The 27,388-nt window shown below is 40.9% G+C and overlaps 1 protein-coding gene across 12 annotated transcripts in view; it reads left to right on the top strand.

Moving 5' to 3' along the window:
* The window catches only part of Kiaa0753 (KIAA0753 ortholog), a 51,653-nt gene that overhangs the window by 9,590 nt on the left and 14,675 nt on the right, over positions 1-27,388 (top strand). For 7 of the 12 annotated variants that reach the window (XR_004770694.1, XR_003487285.2, XM_027426835.2 and 4 more), the window contains 11 exons: positions 2,241-2,347; positions 3,805-3,867; positions 5,437-5,652; positions 7,832-8,042; positions 16,351-16,586; positions 18,730-18,896; positions 20,241-20,360; positions 21,421-21,510; positions 21,739-21,828; positions 25,674-25,752; positions 26,764-26,919. Coding sequence is in view for 10 of the 12 variants with exons in the window: in XM_027426835.2 (XP_027282636.1) it covers positions 2,241-2,347; positions 3,805-3,867; positions 5,437-5,652; positions 7,832-8,042; positions 16,351-16,586; positions 18,730-18,896; positions 20,241-20,360; positions 21,421-21,510; positions 21,739-21,828; positions 25,674-25,752; positions 26,764-26,919 (1,535 nt within the window). In the remaining 2 variants the exon portion in view is untranslated. Of the gene's footprint in view, positions 1-546; positions 1,093-2,240; positions 2,348-2,761; positions 2,797-3,804; positions 3,868-5,436; positions 5,653-7,831; positions 8,043-16,350; positions 16,587-18,729; positions 18,897-20,240; positions 20,361-21,420; positions 21,511-21,738; positions 21,829-25,673; positions 25,753-26,763; positions 26,920-27,388 lie in introns of those variants that run through there. The other 5 variants (XM_027426840.2, XM_035447319.1, XM_027426841.2 and 2 more) reach the window with 5 other exon arrangements.

Raw genomic sequence — 27,388 nt, 5'->3', positions numbered from 1 at the left:
CCTGGGCTCTGTCCACTCTCACTGCCTGACATCTAATACCTGTGTACAAAGCATCTTATGATATTTTCCTTGTGAATACAGAAGTGCTTCTGTCAAAAATGATGTTTAATTTGCTTTAAAAGACCATAAGATATGTATATTGTAGATAAACCCACTTCATATCTGACCGCAGGGTCAAAGGGAAGAAGTACTAATTTCACAATAATCTCACTGCCCTTGCATTTCTTTGGGAAGTAGTAGATTCAAGAGTAGAGAGTAGGGTTTCTATAGCCAACAAGTAAGCCAGCTGTTAGACAGTGGGGCATGAGGAATTGTGTAGCAAAAGGAGCTATTAGACTATGATAATATATTGTCTAAAATTATATTTTGCATTTAAAGTTTAATTAAAATGTGGACATCTAAATATATGCATGTTGGAGAAAAAATGTAATTCTTTTTAAAGTACCTGTTGGTTGATACAAGATAAAACTACATAGTGAGGTGTGGCTGGGTAGGAGACAAGAGGACTGGAAAAAGAGATGTACAAATTCATCTGCTCATTCCTAGGAACCAACTACACAAAAACTGCCGCTTGTTGGCAAACCAGGAACATCTAAAACAGAAAAATGCAGCTGCCTGAGAAAACCAACTCATACACACACAGCCAGTCTTCCTAATGAGCATGTTGTGTAATGATTGAACATCATGGGTGGTCCAGAACAGTGCCACAGACCACCTCAGAAGTATTGTGGTTTGTTTGCCATGATATCCGTTGGTGTAGGCTACTGGGGAACAGAGCTCCCAGGTCTCCTGCTCTAGTTATCTGGCCTAAGACCAGTACCTTTAGAACCAAGCTTTGGAAGCTCTGTGGGGGAAGGGCTGGCCTGGTCTACCTTCCTTTATGTAAATATTTTAGTGGATCTCAGATACTTGGTAACTATAATAACAATGTCCTGACTGAGGCAAATGACTAAAAAGACATGTGAATACATAGTTTCAGTTTCTGCATTCAGTAGTTGTGCTTCCCAAGCCCAGCTGGTTGCATTGGACTCACCTTGATGGTGAAGAGTTAAAAACCCCTGCCTCAACCAGTTCCTGTTTCTGTTCTTACAGGTATGTGAATGTGCATTTTCTCCTCACTGTGTGACCCAAATAGAGGTGGTAATAATTTAGCTTAGAGGTTCCCCTATGACTCTTACCTGTATGTGCAATTTCTGGTTTCAAAGTTTTGCCCTTAGCAGCCTAATTGCCTTAATCTTGTTTGATTCTTTTTTAAATTTGGTGCTAAAACTTAAACTCACACATACTTGGCAAGTGCTATACCGCCAAGCTGCACTCCAGCCCCACTCTCTCATGTGTAACATTTTAATGAGAAAATTAAATTCAGAATATACTTAAACTTGCAAAGTATTGCTGCTATCAAATTGTCTGTTAAGAGTTTTTGTTTGTTTTATATTGTTATTATTATTATTATTATTATTATTATTATTATTATTATTATTGGTTTTTCGAGACAGAGTTTTTCTGTATTGTTTTGGAGCCTGTCCTGGAACTTTGCTTGGTAGACCAGGCTGGCCTCGAACCACCTGTCTCTGCCTCCCGAGTGCTAGGATTAAAGGTGTGCGCCGCCAATGCCCGGCCTGTTAAGAGTTTTATAGAAGAATTTGTATAAATATATTTGGAAACAATGGTCTAGAAGAAGTGCATAAACTGGATTTCCCCTGGGCAGCTTTCTAGAAATGGTCTGAGCTGATCTTTTAAAAAATATGGGGAGCCAGTGTATACAAGAGTGTACTTCTTGATACATAGATGAAGACTTAGATTTAAATTCATTCAAATGATTTTAACACTTGTATCTTAATGTGTTAGAGAAAGAATTTCTCATTTGGATTCAGGATAAGAAAGTAAAATAATCTCACTTAGCATGAAAATAGTCCAGTAAAGATTTTTTTTTTTTTTTTTGAAAGTAGAGGAAGCTTTGTGAATTTTGGCTCAGTGTAAAGGAATTTTGAGACAGTAAGGAATGCTTCACAGTGAAGTGCAGTGGGATTTGTTTCAGTGAATTCTGGTGTGCTGGACAGCTTGCTAGCAACTTCCTGGCCCTTCTGTCCCTGAGTCAGTACACAGGCTCTTGCTTAGTCTTAACTTTGGCTGTTGGAGGTTTTCTTAGTAAGACCTGAGAGCCTCAGCTATTACTCCATTAAAGTTTCCTTGAGTTTCTTTGTGTGGTTTTTAACCTAATATGGGGAAAATACTTTCAGATAGACTAGAAGAAGCTTTGGATCCGGATGAAGAGCATCGAATCCGAGTGAGGAGACAGGAGCAAGCTGTGCGCTGTGCTCGAATGCTCTATGTTCTTCAGCAGCAGGTGTGGAAAAGCCAGGGGAGGAGCAGTGGGTGATCTGCATGTGGCTTTCTTAGGGACTTATAATTTTCCTTCTGTCACAGAAAGATGAGCGCAAAGGGCCCTGCATAAATTCTAATGAATTTTCAGGCTTAATTCCCTAAACTTATGGACAAGTAATTTGTGTGTGTGTGTGTGTGTGTGTGTGTGTGTGTGTGTGAGAGAGAGAGAGAGAGAGAGAGAGAGAGAGAGAGAGAGAGATGTTCATATGATTAGGGTCCTTAAACAGTTGTTTTTGACTTTGGGGGCATAGGCTACTGAATCTGCTAAAAGCCATTCCTCCTTCTGAAAAAGTGCTTGTACATATGAGCCTGAGTCTTAAAGGGACTTTCCCATCTGTCTTAGAGAATAACATGGTTATTCTTTATTTCATGGTAGAATGAAGACTGTTGTCTTTCAGGAAATATTTAAAGGTTGGTAAACAGGCATTTGCATTGAATTTTTTGTGAGTGAGTCTGTGATGGATATTTCTTTAAAGTTTTAACTTTAATTCCCCCGTCGTCCCCCTCCCCCCCACCTCCAGGCAGGGTTTCTCTGTGTAGCTCTGGCTGTCCTGGAACTTGCTCTGTAGACCAGGCTGGCCTAGAACTCACAGAGATCTGCCTGCCTCTGTCTCCCAAGTACTAGAATTAAAGGCGTGTGCTACCACCATCTGGCAGCTCTTTATTTATTAATAAACCTTTAAATTTTTTCTGATCATTGAAGTTACATGTTGGTTTTTATAGCTTCAACCAAAACCCATACTTTGTTTAAAGGCAAATGCCATAGTTAAATTTTTAAAAAATTATTAATTTATTACATTCCATTTTGTTTTTATTAACTTATTTTTATATTCCAAAATTTTCTTGTGTATTCTTTTTGAATTCTGTGTTGTTTCTCATTCTACACCATTGCCACAGAGATTGTTCTAGGCAAGTGCTATGCCATGGGCTATATATATTCCTAGCTGAGATCTTTCTGAAACATGAATCCAGCATGTCAGATTTTTACTTAAAGACTTCAATGGTGCTTGGTAATTCCTCCCACACTCCACCCCCGGTGTATGTGTATGTATATGGTGCGTGTGAAAGACTTTCTGTGCAACCCTGGCTGGCTTTTAAAACTCATAACCACCTGTTTCTGCCTCCCTAGTGCTGAGATCAAAGATATGTGCCCCTACGCCAAGCAGAAAGCAAAACTCTTTAGTGTAGTTAAGACTTAGTGAGTTGGCCCATCTGTGATTCATATTCAGTTCTTACACTGAGGATAACTCTATTAATTTTGAACTGGAAACCATTCAGTGTTTTGGGAGTGTGGGTAATGAGTTAATAAGGGTTATATTTGAGTTAATAAGGGATTTGTACAAAACAAGGTCTGTTTTTTCTATAAGAAAGATCAATGGACAGGAATAAAAATTTCATTTCCACCTTTTCATAAAACAGGTAAAAGAAATCCAGGAAGAATTGGATAAATTAAGTCCACATAAAATTAAACATACTAAGAAGGTACGTTATAATTCTGATGAGTAATTATTAATAGAGTGCATTTTACTGTGTTTTGTCAGAGTTTATGTAAACCTGTTCTGAATGTGGAGTTGCCTTCCAAGGAAAAGGATCTGAAACAGGTCACTGTATGGTCACTCCTGGTATAGAGACAGGTCACTGTATGGTTATTCTTGGTCTATAGACTGAAATGAAAATATCTACACAGGGGCTGGAGAGATGGCTCAGAGGTTAAGAGCATTGACTGCTGCTCTTCCAGAGGTCCTATACTTTGATAGCTGGACCTTCGTTGTCAGCCTCAGTGGCCAAATAATGGAATAGACCTTGGTGGTTAGCTTTAGGAATGTAATCTAATAGTTTTATAGCAAGACAGAAGGAATCAGGGAGAAGGGCAAGGTCTGCCAGAGCCGTGCTCACCATGCTGGAGCTGGCCAGAGTGCCTTCACAGACAGCAGGAAAGACAAGAACCTGTTTCTAGAGAACTTGAGGTTTTTTAATTCTCTTCATATTGGGAAAGGTTTTACAACAGGGAACACTTTGTATAGCAGATAGACTCCAGATGTTCTTTTTTTTTTTTTTTTAATTTTATACCTGACCACAGTTTTCCTTCCCTCTTCTCCTCCAAGTCTCCCTGCTTCCTTTGCCCCCTCCCCGCTCCCACATATCGACTCCTCCTCCTCCATTTCTATTCAGAAAAGGGCAGATTTATAGATATCAACAAAACACGACATATCAAGTTTGCAGTAAGACTAAGCACCTCCTCTTGCATTAAGGCTAAGTAAGTCTACCCAGTAGGAGGAGTAGGTTCCCAAAAGCCAGCAAAAGAGTCAAAGACAGCCTTTGCTCCCATTGTTACGAATCCTATCAGAATACCAAGCTACACAACTGTAACATATATGCAGAGGGCCTAGGTCAGTCCCATGCAGGTTCCCTGGTAGTTGATTCAGCTCCTATGAGCCCAGGTTAGTTGATTCTGTGGGTTTTCTTGTGATGTCCTTGACCCCTCTGGTTCCTACAATCCTTCCTCCCTCTCTTCAGCAAGATTCCCTGAGCTCAGCCCAATGTTTGGCTGTGGGTCTCTGCATCTGCTCCCGTCAGTTGCTGGATGAAGTCTCTCTGATGACAATTGGGCTCGGCACCCATCTATGAGTATAGCAGAATATCATTAGGCATCATTACATTGACATTTTTTTTTTTTTCTCCAGTTGTGTTTGGTTCTGTCCTAGGTCTCTAGGCCATCCAGCTTCTGGGTGCTGGTGCTCCAGGTAGTGTCAGGGGTGGGCTCACTCTTGTGACATGGGTCTGAGGCTGGACCAGTTATTAGTTGGCCACTCCCATAATGTCTGTACCACCCTTACCCCAGCATATCACATTGGCAGGAGAGACAGTAGGTTGAAAGTTATGTGGCTGGGTCTGTGTCCCAATCTCTCCACTGGAAGTCTTGCTTGATGACAGGAGATGAAAGTTCAGGCTACTATCCCTTATTGCTAGGACTCTAGAAATTCTTAAAGATTGCTGTGGTGTTAGGAAGTCAGAACCTGAAGTAACCCCTTGCTTCTTGTTTGTTGCCAGTCGTGGGCAATGTCTAGGCTGGCAACTGCTCATCGAGGGGCCATCCGGGCCTTACAGATGTTTGTCACTCAGTTTACTGATCGAGGGGAGCACCCACTTCCTGCCCGGTGTAAGGAACTAGGCAGCCTTATTCGTCAGCTTTCACTGTGCTCTGCCAAGCTGGATACTGATCCTTCTGTGCTAGATGTGGTCATAGACATCTTGCAGCAAATTGAGGTATGGAATGGACTCCAGTTTTTGTTAAAGGGTGTTGTTTCAAGGCAGGGAAATAATGCTGACTCTAGTTCCAGTCAATGAGAATACAAGACAAAGCTGCTGCCTGGTAACTTGGTGCTTTTCAGAGGATATAAGGTTTCATTTTTATTGTTTTTACAATAAAAACAATATTTGGTCTTTATTACATTTCTGGTCTTTATTACATTTCTCTTCTTTGAGAGAAGAAGAAATGATATAATAGGTCAAATAACACATACTGTAGCACCCATGCCCACGCATCATCTATACACAGAGCAATAAAAGAAAGAGAAAGGAAAATAGCAAGGAATTCTCAGATTAGCACTTAATTATTAGTATTTGATCTAGATAGGTTCTAGAAAAGAAATGCTTAGGATACATGCAAGTAAGAGCCTCAGATTTTAGGATGACTGGAAACATCTGGCATTCCCCAAGTGGCATGTGGTAATAAAGAATGGACAGTGGTTTTATTGGCAACAAAGACAGCATTAACAATGAGCTCTGGCTTTATAGTTTCATAGGTTTGTAGAGTCCTGCCACACAATGTAGCCTTTGATTCTTGCTGCAGTACACTGATTTGCAAATGCATTTGTTACTACTAATTTATATTGTTGCAGTGTTTTTTTTTTTTTTTTTTAAGATTTACTTATTTTCTCTTTATGAGTGCTATAGCTGCATGTACAACTTTATGTCAGAAGAGGGCATCAGATCCCACTATAAATGATTGTGAGCCACCATGTGGTTGCTTGGAAAAGAACTCAGGACCACTGGAAAAGCAGCCAGTGCTCTTAACTGCTGAGCCATCTCTCCAGCCCCCATTGTTGCTGTTTTTAAAGCAAAGGTCAGAGTGTTCTCTTAAAGGGTGGAACTAATAAGCCACCCATGCCAGTGTGGTGCATTTTCCTTTAAAAATAGGAAAAGATAACCTTATATTAACAAGCTATTGGTCCTCGTGGAAGAGTGGCATAGTGGAGAGAATTCTGTCTACCACTAACTGGCTCTTGTTGTCATTAAATCATGTTTTGCTACTACAGTCCTCTTGTTTAGCAAATGTCTGTAATTAACTTTGGTTGTATCTGTATAGACATAGCTCAGTGTCAGGAGTGTGAATGTCAAGGGTAGATCTCAGAACTTTTGATAGCATATCACATCATATCATTCATGCTTTTTCAACTTATGAAACAGTACTAAACAAAATAATTTTGTTTAGAGGATCTATCTTACAAACCCTGGAAAGGATCTCAGTGGTTACTCCATATCCTGAGCAAGAGCATCTTAAGCATATGTAGATCTCTCCCCTAATTTTAAAAATACTCAGTAAAGTAAGAAATTAAATTCTTGTTGATTCCTTGCCTGACTTACTATCTTGTTTCTATATGATCCTGCACATTTAGCCTCCCTGAATGTGTTCAGTTGTCTTTAATTTGTACTGACCAGTACTGCCTGGTGGTGAGTGAGTGGGTGTGCCTTAGAGAATGGGGACACACACCTCCTGCCATTACTGCCATAGACAAATAGCTACTGGACCCATTGTTAGCTTATGGACATGTGTGTTCAGTATAATGTATTTACCCACATAAAACACTACTTGAGTTTATGGGGTTTTGTTGGAAATGAACACCTTGTTAAAGTGCATACAGCTATGTTCTGGAGACTTGTTAGTTTCCCAAGTGATGATTCTTAATTTTAAGAATCTCTTTAAAATGGTCCCACTTGGAACATCTTTGTGGTTGATTTTAATGAGCTAAATGAGTAAAAGAACTTTGTAGGGGTTAGAGAGATGGCTCAGCAGTTAAGAGCACTGCCTGCTCTTCCAAAGGTCCTGAGTTCAATTCCCAGCAACCACATGGTGGCTGACAGACATCTGTAATGAGATGTGGTGCCCTCTTCTGGCTTACAGGCAGACATGCAGGCCGAACACTGTACACATAATAAATAAATAAATCTTAAAAAAAAAAAAAGAACTTTGTAGAAGTTATTTTTATAAATTAATCACATGTTGTAAATAATACTGATTGTAAATTAAGCGCAATACCTTGTTAGCCACTAGAGATTACCATTTAATGACATGTCTCTTTGGAAGGTGTTATTTTTCAGTGTTGTGACTAAAGTCATACTCCAGTGAGATAAACTAAGAGAATAATGACCTTTTTCATGACAGGCTTTGGAGTCTCTCCTGGAAAAGAAACTGTCACCTAAAAAGGTAAAGAAATGTATAACAGAAATTCGGAGCAGATTTCCTATTGGTAGCCAAAGAATCTTAGAGAAATGGCCAACTGTACTGCCCAAGAATGAGAGGAGACCCTTGGTCACAAAGGAGACATTTCCACAGGAAGCCAGTCGACCTTCTGTGGCAAAGAGGCTTCTTGCTGGTATGTGTCACAAAATGTTACTGTGTGATATTTTACTCTGTCACAGTGACTGCAACAATTAGTGCCTGCAGGGGTGGGGTGGGGGTGAAGTGTTAGGACTGTGGCCCTGTCCATGAGAGCTGCCTTGCAGCTGGGATCGGAAGTAGCAGCCAGCATGTGTCCTAGAACTAAAGGCTGGACTATGCTTCTCCAGAAGACGTTGAACAAGGCAAATCCCCTTTGCTCTGTCATAGTGCTAAGCTGATTGTACTGTACTGCTGCATGTTGTGCATTTCTGGACCCCCATCCTAGGGAGCGGGAGTGTTAGGTTGTGTGGTATGCACATTTGTGCAGATCTGCCAGTTTACTCCTTAAAGGTGGATGTGTGATTATGTTTTGATGAGGAGTATTTTATACAATAAGATCTGAATGTTTCCAGTTTCTGTGGGCGGGGGAGGCATCTTACTGTTGCATGGTGCAGTTGTGTCCTCTTGAGGGCATTCATGGCTCCTTCCCCATGCTCATTTCTTCTGTGCTGATTTTCCCTTTTGTATTCTTTATCCTTCTCTTACTGGGTTTTACTTCTTTTACTTTTGAATATAAAGTGAATAGTGTAGCTCTTAATCTTCCTTTCTTTCTTTCTTTCTTTCTTTCTTTCTTTCTTTCTTTTTTTCTTTCTTTCTTTCTTTCTTTTTGGTTTTTGAGACAGGGTTTCTCTATAGCTTTGGAGTCTGTCCTAGTATTCACTGTGTAGACCATGCTGGCCTCGAATTCACAGAGATCTATCTGCCTGCCTCTGCCTCTAGAGTACTGAGATTAAAGATGAATGCCACCACTGCCTGACTTAATCCTTTTTTGTTTTACATGTATTATAAATATTTTCTCCTACTTAGTCACTTATCTTTGGAATTTGTTTATAGTGTTTTTGTTTTTTTTTCTGGTATAGAAACTTAATTTTGTAGGCAAAACTGTCAATCTTACTCATATTTTCATCCTTGACAATTGATTTTTTCTTTGTTACTTTTCAAAAATTTGCTGGTCATTGCTCACTCTGAGAGACTGAGAATGAGCTTATTGTGTGTGGAAATGCTGCTGGCGGTCTGTGTCAGCTTGTGGGGAAGAGGCGGCTATGCATCGTGAACACTCACTGTGGCCTCTTTTCTAGACCTCCAGTCCAGTGCAGAGGCTCCTACATAGGTGTTTACAAAGCTCTTGCTACATGCATTTCTAGTTTTCTAGTTTATAGTTTTCACTGCTGTTGTAAATGACATTTTTTATTAATTATGAAAGTGGTTGTCACTACTTAAAGGGAAGCTGTTGGGTTTGTGATTGGCCTCATATCTGGCAGTGCCTTGAAGTCTTTCATTACAACCCCGTGTTTTGTTGGGCCTACAAAGATGAAGATTTCTGAAACTGGAGAGCTTGTCTTTTTGTAGTGCTAGAGATCCAGCCTTTACACAGCCAGACAGACAACACCACTGAGCTACACAGCCAGCAGAAGGGCATCCCCCAGGCCCTGAGGTAGAGCCATCCTGCCCATCTTGCTTGGCAGCCCAGCAAGCCTTATAACTGAGGCTGACCTGTAACTTTGAAAACCTTGTGTCTTAGGCCTCTTGGTGCTAGGATTACAGATATGAACCACAATATCCTGCTAAGGGATGTGTCTGGTAATTAATTGTAACACTTAAAATTTTCAGTATGTAAAATTCCTAATGACTCAGAGTAGTGATGTGTGTTATAAAATGATGCTTTAGATTTGATGAAATAAGGGTTTTATTGCTTTTTTTATTTTCCAGATAGATGAGGTAATCTATAAACATTTATGGGTAAAGCTGATAAACTAATTTTCCTTTCTAAAAAATGTTCTATTTATAATTAGGAGGGAGGGGTGATAGGTGTATGTGTGGAAGTCAGAGGACACTTTGAGAGATCTATTCTCTCCATCTACCGTGGGTTCCAGGGATTGAATTCAGGTTGTCAGTGCACAGCAATCCCTTTTTATCCTCTGAGCCGTCTTACTGGCTCTGGTCTTCATTGTTTAAATTGAAGCAGAAAAACAGATAGAGAAGTGTACAAAGTGTTAACTTACTGCTGACCTCATGCCGGGAAAGAGACCTCATGCACTTTATGAACTATCTGCACTGAGAACAGAGTGACTGCTCCTTAGAAATGCCCTTTGCCCTCTTCCCTCTCACCCTGACTCCTGTATGTTTCTACTTCTTTAAAAGATTTTATTTTTGTTTTTAATTGTGTATTGCAGTACCCATAGAGGGTAGAAGTGAGCAGTGGATCCCCCAAGACAGAGTCTCACTGAATAGACCAGGCTGGTCTCGAACTCACAGAGATCAGTCTGCCTCTGTATCCTGAGTGTTGGGATTAAAGGCAAAGGTCACCACTCCAGGCTATTGTTGGCTTTTTTTTTTTTTTAAGATTTATTTATTTATTATGTATACAGTGTTCAGTCTGCATGTACCCAGGCCAGAAGAGGGCACCAGATCTCATTACAGATGGTTGTGAGCCACCATATGGTTGCTGGGAATCGAACTCAGGACCTCTGAAAGAACAACCAGTGCCCTTAACCACTGAGCCATCTCTCCAGCCCCTATTGTTGGTTTTTTGAACATTGTTATAGATCTCTATATTTAACCTTAGATTTACTGAGAGTAATGACATGTTGAATTTCCTTTGACCTTATTTTGTATTTTTCATTTGCCAAAGTTTGGTTGTTTTTTTCCTCCTAGTTGTAATTTACTCTGTCAACATTTTTCTTTTCTTGAGATCAGAAACTTGTATGAGTGTCTCATCTCTGTTGGTATGTTCATTGATCTGCTGCTCTTCTGTGGACCCTGAGCAGCTTAGTGTTTCTCCTGTATCCTCAGTGGAGTGCTAAGTGATGACAGGAGGAGCAGTTCATAGAGTGTGTGTGGAGGGGGTTGTGTAGATCAGCTCAGTTCTGGCAGGTCCGGTCCTATAGAGGCAAGGCTCAGCTCCAGAAGACTGCCCCACTTGAGATACCAGTTGTAGGTCTTGGGTTGTAACCTGCAGCTCTAAACCTAGGCTTGCTGGGATTGCTCACCAAACTCACATTTTACACCAGGTACAGGTGAATAGCCAGATGGGAGATACCTAAGACCAGGATTGTGGGAAGAGGAACACCACCTCCAGGAAACCATATGTGAATAGCAACCCAAAAGCTCTCTGAAGCCCATAGTGTAAGAAATTCATCACATAGGCATGCTTGATTGTAACTGAAGCCCGACTTCCCTATCTAGAGGTGGGGGTGGGGGAGGATGGAATAAATAAAATTGCCATGGAGGCAAAGTAGGAGCCTTGGCTCCGCATTCACTCTCTTTGTGACCTTGAGCAAATGCTTCATTTATTTCCTCACCTGAAGAATCTTAGGAAACCTGTTCTGCCTGCTCTGGGAGGTAGCATGGTGGAACTCAGATGGATGTGAATTCTGTTAAAAAAAAAAAAAAAAGTTCTGTACCAAACATGAGGCACACAACACTATCACCTTTACTGTGCAATGAAGCTTGGCTATAGGTAGCTCATGGAGAGCAATGTGGTAATCGTCAGTGTTATTTTTCTTGTTCTTATGATATGTCAGAAGGTCATGCTTCTGTTTCTGTTTTAGATATGATTCTTCTTCCTGATTCTTCATTCTAATTTTCTGGAGTTCCTCGTCCCTACCCAATACTTCCCAAATGTCACAGGGAGCCCCAAGGGAGGGAAACTGTCTCTGTGTCATTTGAGATTTATGATTGAGCATGATTGGATCAACTGCCTCGTGATTTTAAGTAATTGTTGGCTAGCGCTGTTGATTCTTAGTGGCTACTGACTACTGATTGCATTAGTGTACTGTGCGAGGCTGTAAGGAGCTGGAAGGCTGGTGGCTGCCATTCTGCTGGCAGCAGTGTCTTCAGACTCGGCTCCCTGTGAATTTGTACTGCATTTGCAGTCTGATTGATGCCATTCATAACTGAAAAGGTGTCAGGACCTAGCAGCCAGCATTGCTTCAATAGATGTAATCTTGGGAGTTACTACACTGCAGACTGAGGAGTCAGTCCTGGCATTCCTCTGTTCTGGTTTGTATTCCTTGCTGTGTAACTTACAGAGCTTTGTGAACATCCGAGGAAAGCAGTGGTTGGGGGAATCCAGTTCCTGACTGATTGCTGCTAAGGAAGAATCTGAATAAAGCTTTCATTTTGCTCTTAAATATTCTAAACAGAAAGAAATGAAAATAATAAATACCATGTATCTTTTTAAAACATGCAGTTTTAAACATTTTAGTCTGGAATTTTTTTCAAAAATTGTAACAAGTATTGTTAAAGTCCCTTGAATATTTACCCCCATTCCATTTTCTACCTTCCCTTTCTAGAGGTTACCATTATGAGCCTGTTCTGTTTTTATGTCTGACCTTCTCATTATTATGACCATAATATATTGCTTCATACATGTGATCACATACAAGTATATACCAGCCTGTAGTGTGCTTCCCTATTATTTAAATTAGTAGACTTGTTCATATGAATAGGTGAAATCTATTTTTTCTGAGTGAGGAGTCTAAACCCAGGGCCTAACACGTTAGGAAAAGCTGCATCCCCAGCTCAGAGGACTCAAACTTTCTTAACTTTTGTGTATGGCTCCCTTATGAATAAACCACAGTAAATTTTCATCTCTTCATCCTTATTAATGAGCACTCGGGTTGTTCCCAGTTTCTCTCTTCCACTTCCTGAGTAGCTGCAAGTATACACAGATGTCACCACTCCACGCTGCTGGCTGTTTCTGCTTTTATAAACAGTGACAGGGTGAAGTAGAAGCCTGTGCCTCTTCTCTTTGGGTTTACATATGTCAGTTCCCTGGGCTGAGTGTTCCTGTCATGCAGCTGCTGCACTGCACATCTTCAGCCTTACTGAAGGGCATTGATCCATCCATCCATCGATGGAGCCACTCTTCAGAGGAGTTCACCAGTTTATTCCTGTGCTCGTGGTTTCTGGCTTTCCTCACTCCTCATTTGTGTCTGTTATGGTACTTCTCACTTTCCCATTCTAATGGCTGTGAATGCTCGCTTATCGCTTGATTTTCCTGATTACTGAATGAAGTTTGTCATCTTGTCATGCTTTTATTGGCCTTTTGTTTTTCTGCATAAATTGTAGTTTCTTATACTTTTCAACATTTCTCTGTTGAGCTGTTTATTTCCTTTATATATTTGTAGAAGTTCTTTATACCATTTGAGTATTGATCCCATGTTAATTACGTGTATTTCAGGGATCTCCTCCCAGATTTGACTGATTTGTTATGGTGACTTTTGATCAAAAGCCGTAGTTCAGTGTAAATAAACCCTAATAAGTTGATATCATATTTGAGTTTAAGAAAGTCTTTTCTGTCCTGATGATATGATGATAGTCTTCTATTTTTTTTTCTGCTTAAAGCTCTGAAATTTTCTTCCTTTAGGACAGTGGTTCTCAACCTTCCTAATGCTGCAACCCATTAACACAGTTCCTCGTGTTGTGGTGACCCTCACCCATAAAATTATTTTGTTGCTACTTCATAATTGTAATTTTTCTACTGTTATGAATTGTAATGTAAGTATCTGATGTGGAACCCCCAAAGGGGTCACGACCCACAGGTTGAGAAGCATTGTTTTAGGACTTCAGGCTTTTGTGAGCTAAGTGCTTTTCATTGTGGGGCATGGATTCCACTCTGATATTTGGTCTGTGGTCAGTAACAACCATCCTGTGACTCCCATCCTGTACCGTCGGTCCCTGTGTCCTCTCCACATAGCCTTGACCACTGCAGCTCTTGCTCAGATTCCCATCTCAGGTCAAAAAAGATTCCTGCCTCCACGTCACTCCCCATTTAGTTGTTGTTATTCAAATTTGTTGGGCTAATTCTTAGACTTTTATTTTTAAAATTAGATGTATTATTTTATGTGTGAGTGTTTTGCCTGCAAGTATGTATATGTAGCATGTGCATGCCTGGTGCCCTCAGAGGTCAGAAGAGGGCACCTGAAACTGGAGTTACACATTGTTATGAATCATTTTGTGGGTCCTGGGGACCTAACCTAGGTCTTCTAAGATGCTAAGCTAACCCTCCAGCCCCTTCATATGAATTTTAGGATCAATATGTTTAGGCTTTGTCTGTATGTTTGTTTTGTTTTTTGGTAGTCTTACTATTGTAGCCCTGGCTGACCAGGGACTTTCTATGTTGTCCAGACTCGCCTTAAACTCCTCCTGAATGCTGAGAATAAAGGCATGTGCCACCACACCCAGCTGGGTCAATCTGTTTAGCTACACATACACGCACGCATGCACAAACAAACAAACAAACACTAATTTTAATTTAATATAGATTTGAAATTATAGATCACTTGATGGAGAGTTGACATCTTTAAAATGTTGAGTTTTTTTGTAAATTAAAACTTGATGCAGATTTTCATTCGTGCCTTTTCAATGGCCAAGTACATAGTCCCAGCACTGCAAAAATAAAATTAAAGCTTTGAAATGTTTTCTGTGAAACTCCTATGAGTTTTTCATTAGATTTCCTCTTCATATTCTTGGAGTTTTTGTGTTTGTGTATTTGTGTTTGTTGTTTGTGGTTCCAGGACTGGAACCCAGGGCCTCACTCATGCTGACACTCTACCACTGAACATCACCCAGCCCTACTACAGTTTCTGTTACCCATGGTAATGGGACATTTTTCCTATTACATTTCCTAAGTAGTTATTTTGTGACTTTTGTATGTTGCTTTTACGTGTAGAAACCTGACTGAACAGTCTTATTAGAGTTCGTCTGTATTCCGATTGTCTTGAATTGTCTTTATAGGCCTTTATCAAGGGTTTATTTCCTTTTTAATTGCCAATTGGATGCCAGGTGTACAGAATACAGTTCATACTATATTCTGTATAAATAGGGATTCTAAGATGTTGAGAGAAAAAAATCTTAACTGTTTTCATTTTAAAAAGTTTTTAATCTGAGGCTGGAGAGATGGCTTAGTGGTTAAGAGCACTAGCCGCTCTTCCAGAGGATATGGGTTTGGTTCCCTGGACCCACACGGTAGCTCACAGCTATATTGTAACTCCAGTTCCAGGAGATCTGAGGGCACCTGGCAGACATATGGTGCACAGACATATATGCAAGCAATGCACTCATCCACATGAAAGAAATAAACCCACAAAAGTAAAATAAATTTTGTTTTGTTTTTGAGACAGGGTTTCTCTGTATTGCTTTAGAGCCTATCCTGGAACTTGCTCTGTAGACCAGGCTGGCCTGGAACTCACAGAGATCCACCTGCCTCTGCCTCCCGAGTGCTGGGATTAAAGGCGTGCGCCACCAACGCCCCTCAAAATAAAATATTTTATCATTTATTTTTATGTGGATAAGTCTTTTGACTCCATGTACATTTGCACACCCTTGCATGCAGTGCTCTTGAAGTTTAGAAGGTGGAGGATTGTAAGTCACTGTGTGGGTGCTAGAGACTGGACCCAAGTTCTGTACAAGAACACTAAGTGCTTTTAGACACTGAACTATCTCTGGCTCCAGTATTTGCATTTTAGAAATACAATGTCTTAGTTAAGGTTACTATTGCTATGATGAAACACCAAGACCATAAGCAAATTGGGGAGGAAAGGGTTTATTTTGCTCACAGTTTCATATAGCAGTTCATTATCAAAATCAGTGAGGGCAGGAACTCACACAGGACAGGAACCTGGAGGCAGGAGCTGATACAGAGGCTAGGGAAGGGTGCTGCTTCCCTGGTTTGCTCATCATGGCTTGCTTAAACTGCTTCCTTATAGAACTCAGGACCACCAGCCTAGGAATAGCACTACCCACAATGGGCTGCACCTTCCCCCATCAATCACTAATTAAGAAAATACCCTACAGCTGGACCTTATGGATATATTTTTCTTTCAGTTGAGGTTCCCTCCTTTCAAATGGCTTTAGTTAGTGTCAAATTAACATAAGTCTAGCCAGCACAGACAATTTGGCAACCCAGTGGAAATGTGACTGCAATCAGCTAGGGGCCAGTTTGGGGAGTATCTAATAATCAACAGACACGTTAGAGGCCAACCTGGGTAGGAGCAAGATGTATTGCAGAATTAGGACCATAGACAAGAACTGGAAAATCAGTAAATGTGGTTCCTGACTTTGAGGGGGTTCTGGCCATTGGTAATTACAGCTGTGATGTTACTGGTAAGGGGCCAGGGGGTGTGGCAACAGAGCTCCATGCTTTTCACAGAGCCAGGCTGGAGGTTAGAACCTAAGTGCTATTCAGTCATTCCACCTGTGTGGCTAAGTAGACTTTCTCCTCTGAAATCTCTGTGTAGATGACTGTCAGCCTGATGTGGAGCTTCCAGTGAACCAAAAACTGGAGAGTGAACTTGGTGTCATAGAGGAGGACACTCTTCCAGAAGAAGCCCCTTTTATATTGGGCCATAGCACAGGGGTCAAGGATGAAGCACTAACCCCAGCAAAAACACGAGCAGTAAGAAAGAAGACTGCAATGGAGCATGTGCCATTTAGGAAGAAAGATACTCTGGAGCCAGCCAGACTACAACAGCAGGTATGGTCTTTCCTTTCTTGTGACCCGTTTATATTCATCTGAGCTACTAAAGGGTAGGACCAGCATTTGTTTGAGGGCAGATGGATACCACAACCCTGAGTCCAGCAATCTAAGTTGACTTGCTTAATTCTAGATTGTAATGGTAGTATAGGATATAGCATTCTATCCTTCCCTGATTCAGTAAGATCCTAACTAATTCAATACCATGGTAGTAATTAGGAAGTTTGTCTTAAAATTCAAAATTTGAAAGTGTGACAGTTGAGAGGATTTAAGATTCTGTTCTGAGTGGTTAGTTAGTGGGGAATGCTGTTCTGGGGCTGAAGATGGCTCAGTGGTTTTAAGAGCACTTGTTGCCCTTCTAGAAGACCCAGATTAGGCTCCCAGCACCCTTATAGTGGCTCATAGCCACCTGTAACTCCAGTTCTTGGAGATCCAGTGCCCTCTTCTGGCCTCCACAAGCCCTCCAAACCTGTGGTACACAGAGTCATACATGCAGGCAAAACCAATTTTTAAAAAATTTATGTACACATAAATTTTTAAAAAAGATTGTGTTTCTACTAAAGATAGATACTGATCCGTAATAGTCAGTGGATATTAAAGGGCCACTTGAAGTGAGTGCTTTTTAATATGGCTTGGGAGCTAGCTTGTGATGTGAAACTACCTTATATTTAAGCCTTCTATCTAAAACTTCCTTCCCTAACCCTAACCCTAACCCTAACCCTAACCCTAACCCTAACCCCAACCCCAACCCCGGTTTGGTTCCAAGCACTCACATGGTGGCTCACAACCATCTGTAACTTCAATTCCAGGATATTTGGTGTTCTCTTCTGACCTCCATGGGCACCAGGCATACAAGTGATACATAAATATACATGTGGGTAAAACACCTATATATATACAATTAACTAATTACTAAAAATTTTAATAACAACAAAAAGCTTTCTTATGGTCCTATAGTGGAAAACTGGCCAGATGAACACCACTGGTCCGAGTGTACTTACTGCTGTGACTGCTATTCAGTAGTGCTATCCAGAGGCTTCTTCTGTAGCATGCCTGGGTATTGTCACATGACCTTGGAAACAGAAATTTGTCAGTTTTCTAGTGTCTTGGTTTCCTTTCTGTTGCTGTGAAAATACACCAAATTGGGGAGGAATTTTTTTTTGTAAAGATTTTATTTATTTATTATGTATGCAGTCTTGTGCCTGCATGCCAGCAAAGGACACCAGATCTCATTTAGGGTGGTTGTGAGCCACCATGTGGTTGCTGGGAATTGAACTCAGGACCTCTGGAAGAACAGTCAGAGTTCTTAACCACTGAGCCATCTCTCCAGCCCCAGGAAATGGGTTTTTTGTTTGTTTGTTTTTTGGCCAGGGCAGGAGTTTGAGGTAGGAAACTGAAGGCAGGAACTGAAGCAGGGGCCATGGAGGAGTGCTTCTTACTGACTTGCTCCTCATGAATTGCCTAGCCTACTTTGTTATGCAACCTATATTCCTAGAAATGGTATTGAATACAGTGATCTGACTTCTTTCACATCACTCATTAATCAAGAGAATGCTCTGTAGACTTGCCTACAAGCCAATATGATGGAGGTACTTTCTCATTTGAAGTTCTGTCTTTGCAGAGGACTCTAGTTTGTGTCAAGATGACAAAACACTAATCAGCATAATCAGTTACTGACAGGTCGTGGGCTGGCATCAAGTCTTTATTTCGTCCCAAATAAACTTGTAATGAGGTACTAGTAAGTCAGGATTGAGTTTATCAGAAGGAATTCTACTTGGAGGCTCATCTCAGCCTCATGCCCAGTAGTATTTGAAATTGTGTGATTCATTGTAGTTAGACTAAGGTTCAAAAGGTTAAATATTTTAGCCAAGAATATTTTATAATTTACCTGGATTTTTAAACAAACGGATTTTTAAAAGGGGAGATTTATTTAAAGAAAAAGATAATAAATTATATATATATGGAAAAGCCCCCTTGCCCAGGTTTACTTCAGTGTGATTTATATGCTTCTCACATTGCCCTCAGAGTGCTTTCTGTTAGCTTTTAGAATGAATGCAAAGAGGCACTTGTAGCTTCCTGTGAGTCAGAGGCTGAGTGTCTTTGATACTTATTTGGCTTTGTAATATATGTTTACTTTTTATAGGGACTACACATATCTGAAAGAAATAGACCAAACCAATCTTACAGCAAAAGCAGGTTGCAACAGACAACAGTGGCATCCAGATTAAAAATGAACCGACAGCCTGTGAAAGATCACAGGGCTCCTTGGATACCTCCAAACCCCACGTCCCCACCAGCGTCTCCTAAATGGTATGCAAAAATTCAAGGAGTATGAGTTTGATTGGCCTTGTTTTTCTTCCACAGATGACACACATTAAAGCAAATGAAGCTTCATTCTTCCCATTGGGCAGAAACGCTTATTTGATTGATACATGAGTTTTTTGTCTAGAAGCCTGTTGGTTCCTTTTTGTCTGTGGGTGGAGTATCTCAGTGCTCAGTGGTAGGGTCATTGTAGGAAGGATTGTGACTGTTGTCTGCTCTGTGAGTAGATTGTGCTTACTACTCAAGGCGGGACACTGTATCTCTTATGTCTTGTTTAGTTTTGTTTTTCGAGACAGTTTCTCTGTGTAGCTTTGGAGCCTGTTCTGGAACTCTGTAGATCAGGCTGGCCTTGAATTCACAGAGAGCGACCTGCCTCTGCCTCCCTAGTGCTGGGATTAAAGGCATGCGCCACCATCATCTGGCTGATTGTGTGTTTTTGTTTTCATGACTTTGTTCTGATTTCTTTGTTTTATACATGTCAACACAGGGATGTGAATTGAGTTGGTAATATAATACATCAACAGGTTGAAGTCTGTGCTGCTAACCAAGTGCACAATATACTATCTTCTAGACCAGTGGTTCTCAACTTGTGCGTCTCAACTTCTTTGGGGGGGTCAACAACTCTTTTCATAGGAGTCACATATCAGATATCCTGCATACCAGATATTTACATTACCATTTTATTTTATTTTAGTTTTGGTTTTTCAAGACAGGGTTTTTCTGTTTAACAGTTTGGCTGTCCTGGAACTTACTTTTTAGACCAGGATGGCCTTGAACTCACTGAGGTCCACCTTCTTCTCAAGTGCTGGGATTAAAGGTGTGTGCTACTACCACCCAGATTATGATACAATTTATTACAGTAGCAAAATTACAGTTATGAAGTAGCAATGAAAATAATTTTAGGGTTGGGGATCACCACAGCATGAAGAACTTTATTAAAGGGTTGCAGCATTTGGGGAGGTTGGGAATCACTGCTTTAAACAGTATGTGTGGTGGGTGGAGACATGGGGCAGATAAGGCTTCCTGGCTCACAGTGCTGTGTGAGACCTAACACAGGTACTTAGACTCATATTTAAAGCAGGTTTTGTTGAAGTACATTCTTTATTCTGTGACAGATTTTTTTTTTAAATTAAAATAGTGACTGCTTCTTTGAGACAACGGGATGCCCTTTGACATTGGGCATGAGAGCTAGAGGATCTCTCTCCTTCACATTCATTTTGCCATCAGGCACCAGGCACTGAGCTATAGATCAGCATTGCTGTGGTGCTCTTAGGATGAGTCACAAGAAGTGGACAAATGATTGCAAAAGGCATGCTTTTCCATTTGGTGCAGTGCTGCGTGGCTAAAGGTGAAGTCCAGTCCCAGAGGTGCTACAAAGGAACAGTCCCTCCAGCGAGAGGATACCACTGGGGGAAGTCAGTTGGGAGGTGCTTCCGAGAAAGAAACAGCCAGGTTTGTATTAGCATTTTTCGGAATTAAAGGGCACCTTTTATATATAGACTTGGAAGCAAAGCTCTTCTTATCTCCCCTGTGTCTAAAGATGATTATTTAAAATTAGGTTCCTGAACTTTCCTATTACACTCTCCAGCTTACCAGAGGCCCACCACTCTTTTATTCTTTCTTATATCATTCATTGAAAATTTTCATGTATGTCATTTGCCAATTTGTAAATGGCACTGTTGTGCACTCTGCACTTTTTAAAGAAAGAGCAAATAAGACCATAATCCCAGTCCTTCTTATTTTCTGCCAGTGGAAAATAGATGTAATTAGCTGTGATTTAAGGTAGAACATGGTATACACCCTAAGATCTGGGCAAGTTCAGGGCGGGGAGTGTTTACCTCTTGCTGCAGAGAATGAAGCTTCATGCAGGGAGGTAGGAATGAAACCAGGACTAGCACAGGCAGGAATAAATGTGAGGGGTGTAATGAGAACGTTCCAAAGGAAGACAGCAGTGAAAACAGCTTGCTCTGCATTTGTTTGGCTGAAATTATCCTGGCAGTTATGGGAAAGCAAAAATGAAAATGGGTATTAGGGCCAGGGGGTAGCTCAGGAGTACAGCACAGCTCCAGTGTATGTAAAGTACACTGTACTCTAGTAGAGCTCTATCTTCAGCCCTTAAAAAAGAGTGGGTTGTTAGAGAATTTGGTGATATTCACATATACTGAACCAGAAGAATCAAAGTTCTTTATATAGACATACAATAAAATTGTTTAGAGTTAACTTTCCCTTTTGTTTTTATTTGTCTAAACAAGTAACCTGTCCTGAGAACAGTGGTGGTTGGTTTTTTCATCTACAGCTTCCTGTGTCTGTACTAATTGTGTATAAATGTCCTTTTGTAGGGACACACTATGGAAGCTTTCATGGGTACACAGAGGATACATTGTATTTTTAATCCTTTCATAGAGCCAGCATTGGTGTGGGCTGGGGGAAGGGGCTCATTTCTGCTCTGTTTCTGTGATGATGCCCTAAGGCATTGAGGCATGGTTACCCTGACTCTTTTACTGTCTGTTAGGCTTTCTTGGCCAGATGCTCAGTTTTCCAAAAGATTGAAAGAACCAGAAGAATTGGAAGCCAAGGAAATGTTAAGAATGCAAAAACAGAGGTAAATATTTGTTTCTGAGGTAAACAAGAAGGCAGGTTTGTTCTGTATCATCTCACTCCTTCCACAGTGAGTCAGGATTGTTGACGTCAGTCTCACTTCTACTCACTGGCTTTCTGCCTTCTTAAAACCGGAAAGCTACCGACAAGCCTGTGGTAGAGCCAAAGATAGAAGCCAAGGAAGTCCTGACTCTGCCCTAAGGAGAGCTGACATGACTTTACCTCCTTCTAGACTTGACTGGCTTGAGGCTGAGACTTCTAGAAGAACAAAGGAGCTGGCTCAACTGAAAGCTGAAGAAATGGATAGACTTCAAAAATTAAGGTATATGTTTGCTACTGGGGAGTGATAGGGTATGTGTCTTTTTTTTTAATTGATTCTTATAGTTTGAACAGCCAACCTCACCTCATTCCCAAATTGAGTAACGGAATGAATGAGCATTTGCTTGTTTCCATGCACACTACTACACCACAGTTTCTTGGGAGTGTGTAGAGTGTGAAGAACTGCAAAGCCATATATGATCTGGGAAGAGGTCTGTGTTTGCTTCTTGTTTGCTGCAGTGCATCCCAAGGCAATGCACTAGGTGGATGCCGGTCTTCCTGAGGGCAGAGGGTGAGCAGATGTGTGTGATGTGTGTGAATGATGAGTGTGTGGATGCTTTTGTCTCACGTTAGCCTGAATGTGGTCTGAGGCTTTCAGATGAGGTTACTTCCCCCATTCATCCACTAAGAGTGCTGCCACCTAACAGGCAGTGAAGAAATATGCTTGAGATGTAATGGGGCTGATGTCACTGCCACAGGTGACTCATTTTTCCAGCTCTGTTAATCATTCACCCTGTAGTCAAATGAACAAAGCACTGACTGAAACATCTGTACATTTTATCACCATTAGTGATGGCATTCAGTCCCAGTTACAGGGCTCTAGTTAATTCATTAGAGACCAAGGTGACCAAGGTTAAGATTTCAGTTATAGACTCACAGAATGTTAGGATTTGAAGGATTCCCCCTATACACATAGCTGATAGTTCCAGACTTCTACTGTCTCCCAGAAGTGGCCAGCATGTGTGTGTATACGTACCTCTATGATGGGGTGGTCACAGCTCTTGGAGGGACTCTGCCTTGCTCATCCCTAGGTAGTATAAGGTTGATTGCCTGTGACTCTTACCCACTTATCTTTTCGCATCTCATTTATTCCTTTGTGTATATTTTTTTCTGAAAAAAAGAATAAGTGTAGCATAGCATCTAAAAACACACTAAATTCGTGTGTAAGGTTCAGAATATTATAAATGAACACCTGTGCATTGCCTCTCAAACCAGGTAATACTGTTGTAGAAGCTATACCCTCTTCTCCCTAGTGATACCTACTGTCCTGATTCCTGGCTTAATCTTTTCATTACCCTTGTTCACAAATCTACTACTAATGTATGCATTTCTGCCAACAACCTTAATTTTGGAAACAGAAGAACACCGGAAGGGCAGTTTTACTAATGTTAGAGAAGACTCAGGAGAATAGGTTGCAGAATCTGAACCATCACCTGACTTTAAAGCTTTCCTCCGAGTATTCAAGAACCCCATCCCAGGCATCAAAGAGCAAGAGCAAGAGCATGAGTGAGTCATGACAGACAAGATAGGTTTTACCACCTCAGGGCTGTAGGGCAACTAGGTCTACTGGACTTCTGGAAGCCTTGTCTGGAGAGTGAGCTGCCTGTTTGTGCTCTGTTTTCTCAGCTCCTCTGGGCAGTCTATGGGGTGAGGTGAAGACCCTCAGCAGACAGAGCCCAGAGGATCAGCACTTCATCAGCATCAGGAAAGACAAGTGTCTAGGCTGGGCATGCTTACATGAATTTCCTTGTTATGTCCTCTTTCTGTTTGTGTGCTTGGTTTGATGAAGCACAGCCTAATTTAACCTCTTTTTTTAAATTGCAATTTTATAGCTTTACATCCTGCAGATAGTTCTCATCCACATTGAGTGTCTATAGGTTTGGGGGGCACGAAGGGGGCTGGTTTGGTTGTTAGTGTTTTTTGTTTTGTTTTCTGTAGGGTTTTGAATGTGATAACAAGGATATAGATTACCAAATTACAGAGCTTGTTTGGTGACTCCCCATCCTCGTATTCTGGACAAATGCATGCAGATATAATAGGAACTATAATTTGACCTAGGTGACTTTGTTGAGCATGCTATCAGCATGCTCATCTGGAGTCCCCATCCTTTGTGGCAGATTTCATATTTCCTTGAGTGTCCAAGGGGCACACTTCCTGAAGCCCACTCTGTGGATACCTTTGTGAGTATTGATGTATTCTCAGGTCACCACAGTCTTAGTTACTTTTCTATTGCGATAATAAAACACCGTGAACAAGGCAATTTATAAAAGAAAGCTTACAGTTTCCAAAAATTAGACATGATGGCAGCATGAAGGAATGGCTAAGAACTCACATCTTGTTCCACAAGTCAGAGGCAGAGAAAGACACATACATTGAGAATGGCTTTGATACCTCAAAGTCCTTGTCCAGTGACACACCTCCTGCAACAAGGACACACCTCCTAATCCTTCCCAAACAGAACAGTTCTACCAACTGGTGAGCAAGTATTCAAACATGTGAGCCTATGGGGACCATTATCATTCAAACCACCCCAGCCACCTCAGTGATGGCAAAATGGCCTTCCTTCACCCCCTTCTGGGGCCATTATGCCATGTCCTCTAATTTAGCTTCTTAGAGAGGATGAGCTAGGCATGGTATATGCCTGTGATCCCAGCACTTGGAAGACTGAGGCAGGAGGATTGCCATGAGGCCAACCCATTTTACAGTAGCTTGACCTTGTCTCAAAAAAATAATAGTAATAATTAATTGGAGGGAAAGGAGTCTTTTTTTCCAGACAGTTCAAATCTAAAAATGTCTGTTCTATGCTTATATTTGCTAATTTTGTATACCCATTATTAGTCTTATTATGGAATTCTTATTTGGAAATGATTTTTAGCAGATATTTTGTTAATATTAAACTTTTTATTATTAGATAATTATACAAAGTTGTAATAATACAGAAAAAATCTTGGGAAATAATTTTTTAGTTACCTAGTTTACTATCTTAAAGTGCTGACTATATATAGCCAGGGTGTAGAGTACACGTGATTAGCTAGCATTGCTGCAGTCATGAACACGCCATCACCATGACGTCCCTCATGTTGCCTTTTATAGCCATACATACTTCTCTGCTGCCCCAGCCACCTTTTGATTCAGTAAACATGGTAGCCACTAATCTGCTTTCCCTTTTTATAATTTGTTTCAAGACTTATTTCTACAATGTATAACTTTCTGGAATTGGCTTTTTAAAGTTTTGCTTATTCCAGCGGGTGGGAATTATTGTACCATAGTGTACATAGTGTACATATATATGGTGGTCAGAGGCCCACTTGCAGAAGTCAGTTCTCTTATTCAACTATGGGAATCAAACTCTGGTCCTCAGGCTTGACAGCAAATGACTTTAGCTGCTGAGCCATCTCACCTGCCCTAGAACTGACCTTTTTTTCCTGAAGTAGTTCTCTAAAGAGTCATTCTGGTCACTGCATATATTATTCATTCGTTCTTTCTGTTGGTGAGTTGGATTTCAGAGTTTAACCACTCATCTTAGTAAACAACCGAGGGACATCTGAGTTGTCATTAGCATGGCATTATTATAACTAAAGATTGTATAAACATACATGTATCATGTGATGTGGTTTTATTTCACTGTAGTAAGTTCCCATAGTGAATTTTCTGGGTTGTATGCTTCTGTATGTTTTGGTTTCTGTCTTAGTCACTGCGAAGTCTGTTGCTGTGAAGAGATAACATGAGCAATGTAACTCATATAAAAGAAAGCATTTAACTGGGGCCTGGCTTACAGTTTCAAAGGCTTAGTCCATTATCATCATGGTAGAAAACATGGCAACAGGCAGGTGTGGTGCTACATGCTGATCTGTAAGCAGGGTCGGGGGAGGGAGAGAGAGAGAAAAAGAGAAGGGTGGGGTTTTGGTCTCACTCAGAGCAATTGAATCTATATCTACCTTAACACCCCATGCATGTGGCCATTGCAGTTGGAGGAGCATTGTGGGTTTGCCTTCACCTGGAGGAGTTACATAAATATGCACAATAGGACATTCTGACCACTGATTTTTCAACTTTACTTCTAAACAGTGTGTCTGCCGCCCAGTTAGCTGACAAGGTAGAAGAAGCAGTGCTGGAGCGGTTGAAGCCCCTCTTGATCAAGGCCCAGGTAACTGGTTCATCTCATTTGCTTGCCTTTCACAGTTCTGAAATGAAAAGTTATTACATAGGTCACACTGACCCTCTTTTAGAGGGCCAGGCGTCTCTTTGGTGCTGGCAGCCTGTAATACAGAGCAGGATTTCACTGGTGGGTTCCTTCACAACCTCCAGACCACCACATAGTATCCACTATCCTCATGTCCTCTGTGTGGGTGTGTGTGGAGTGGGAAGCGAGCGTATAGGAAAGGGAAGAGAAGCCAGCACTACTTTTAAGAAGGGTGGCATTTTATTTAACTTGGGGAAAAAGTTTAGAGTGAATTTTCCATTCTTCCCAAATCAATCTATTGATAAGGATGGTATTCACTTAATTTTCCCCTGGATACTGGTCTCCGTGACCTTGGTAACTTAGAATGATTGGCTATTTTACAACAGAAGAGAGAGATTTGGGACACTTCTCTGCACAAACTAGAAGTTTCTCAAAGATGATATGACTTGGAGCATACCACAATTTTATGTCACCCTCCTGTAAGCAGTAGGGATTCAATAGTGACACCTGATGGATTCACCCTGGAAATAGAAGCCATCTTGTTTTCATGCTTATAGATGAGGTCATGTAAGAATATTATGACATTAATTGATTGAATGGCATTCTAAGAAGTGTTAGGCTATTAGAGTCCATGGAAATTCTAGGATTATTAATCTCAGAGGGCTCCTAGAGATGGAGTTGTGTAGTCTCCTCATTTGAGAAAAGTATAGAACAGACAAGTTGAATGACTTGCAAAGCGGTATTTAGCTACTCTGGCAGTGTTTACAAAGTTGAGAGCTTAAAAATATGTCTGGAGCACTGAGAACAACACATGGCATTTATTTTCATGAGGACTGGGTGCTTTGATTGCTGCAAGAAGCCTACTGTATCTAGAGCTGATGAATAGTTCCACACAGGTTATTCTGCAATATTCTGCTTATTTGTTCTGAGTTGTGAATTTTTATAATCCGTGAATGCATTTGTCCATTTTAATAGAGAGTTAATTCTTCTGTGGAAGCAAATAGTCTTTTGAAGGATCGTTCGTCACCAAGTGCAGCAGCAGCAACAGCAGCAGCAGCAACAACAGCAGCAGCAACAACAGCAGCAACAGCAGCAGCAGCAACAGCAGCAGCATCCCAGCCTGCAGAGCAGGTGTGTGGCGTTGGGATTCTGATATTATTACATGATCATGTCTCCAGTCAAAGGAAAGTGATATGCAGATTACTTAGCAAACATCACGTTATCCTACTCAAGGAGAGTACAAATTCTTTTTCATATGTAGCATGTTAATTCTTAGAGTGTATATTTGCTTCTGTCTCTGAATGGGCCTTGTAAGCAGCTCACAGACATCTCCAGAGCTGCAGGCTTTTGTTGGTGCACTTTTATCTCTCCTGTAATGACAGAGTGTAGATAAAGTGTGGCCCTGAATGTTGATGGCCTGAGCAGAAGAGTAGCTCCCTCATTTCTTTTTCATCCAGCCTACTTTGGCTCATTGGGGGCCTAATTTCCTTTCTTTTTAGGGTCTGATGTTTTTGTTAAGCAAGCAAGTTTTGTGCACCTAGTACATGATCATGTCTGGTCTAAAAGAAAGGAAAGAAGGTCCAAGAAAGAAATGAAAGCA

The sequence above is a fragment of the Cricetulus griseus genome, chromosome 7 (genome assembly GCF_003668045.3).
Source record: "Cricetulus griseus strain 17A/GY chromosome 7, alternate assembly CriGri-PICRH-1.0, whole genome shotgun sequence".
NCBI lineage: Eukaryota > Metazoa > Chordata > Mammalia > Rodentia > Cricetidae > Cricetulus > Cricetulus griseus.
Note: the sequence above shows the minus strand (reverse complement) of the source record. Positions and strands in the feature narration are given on the sequence as shown.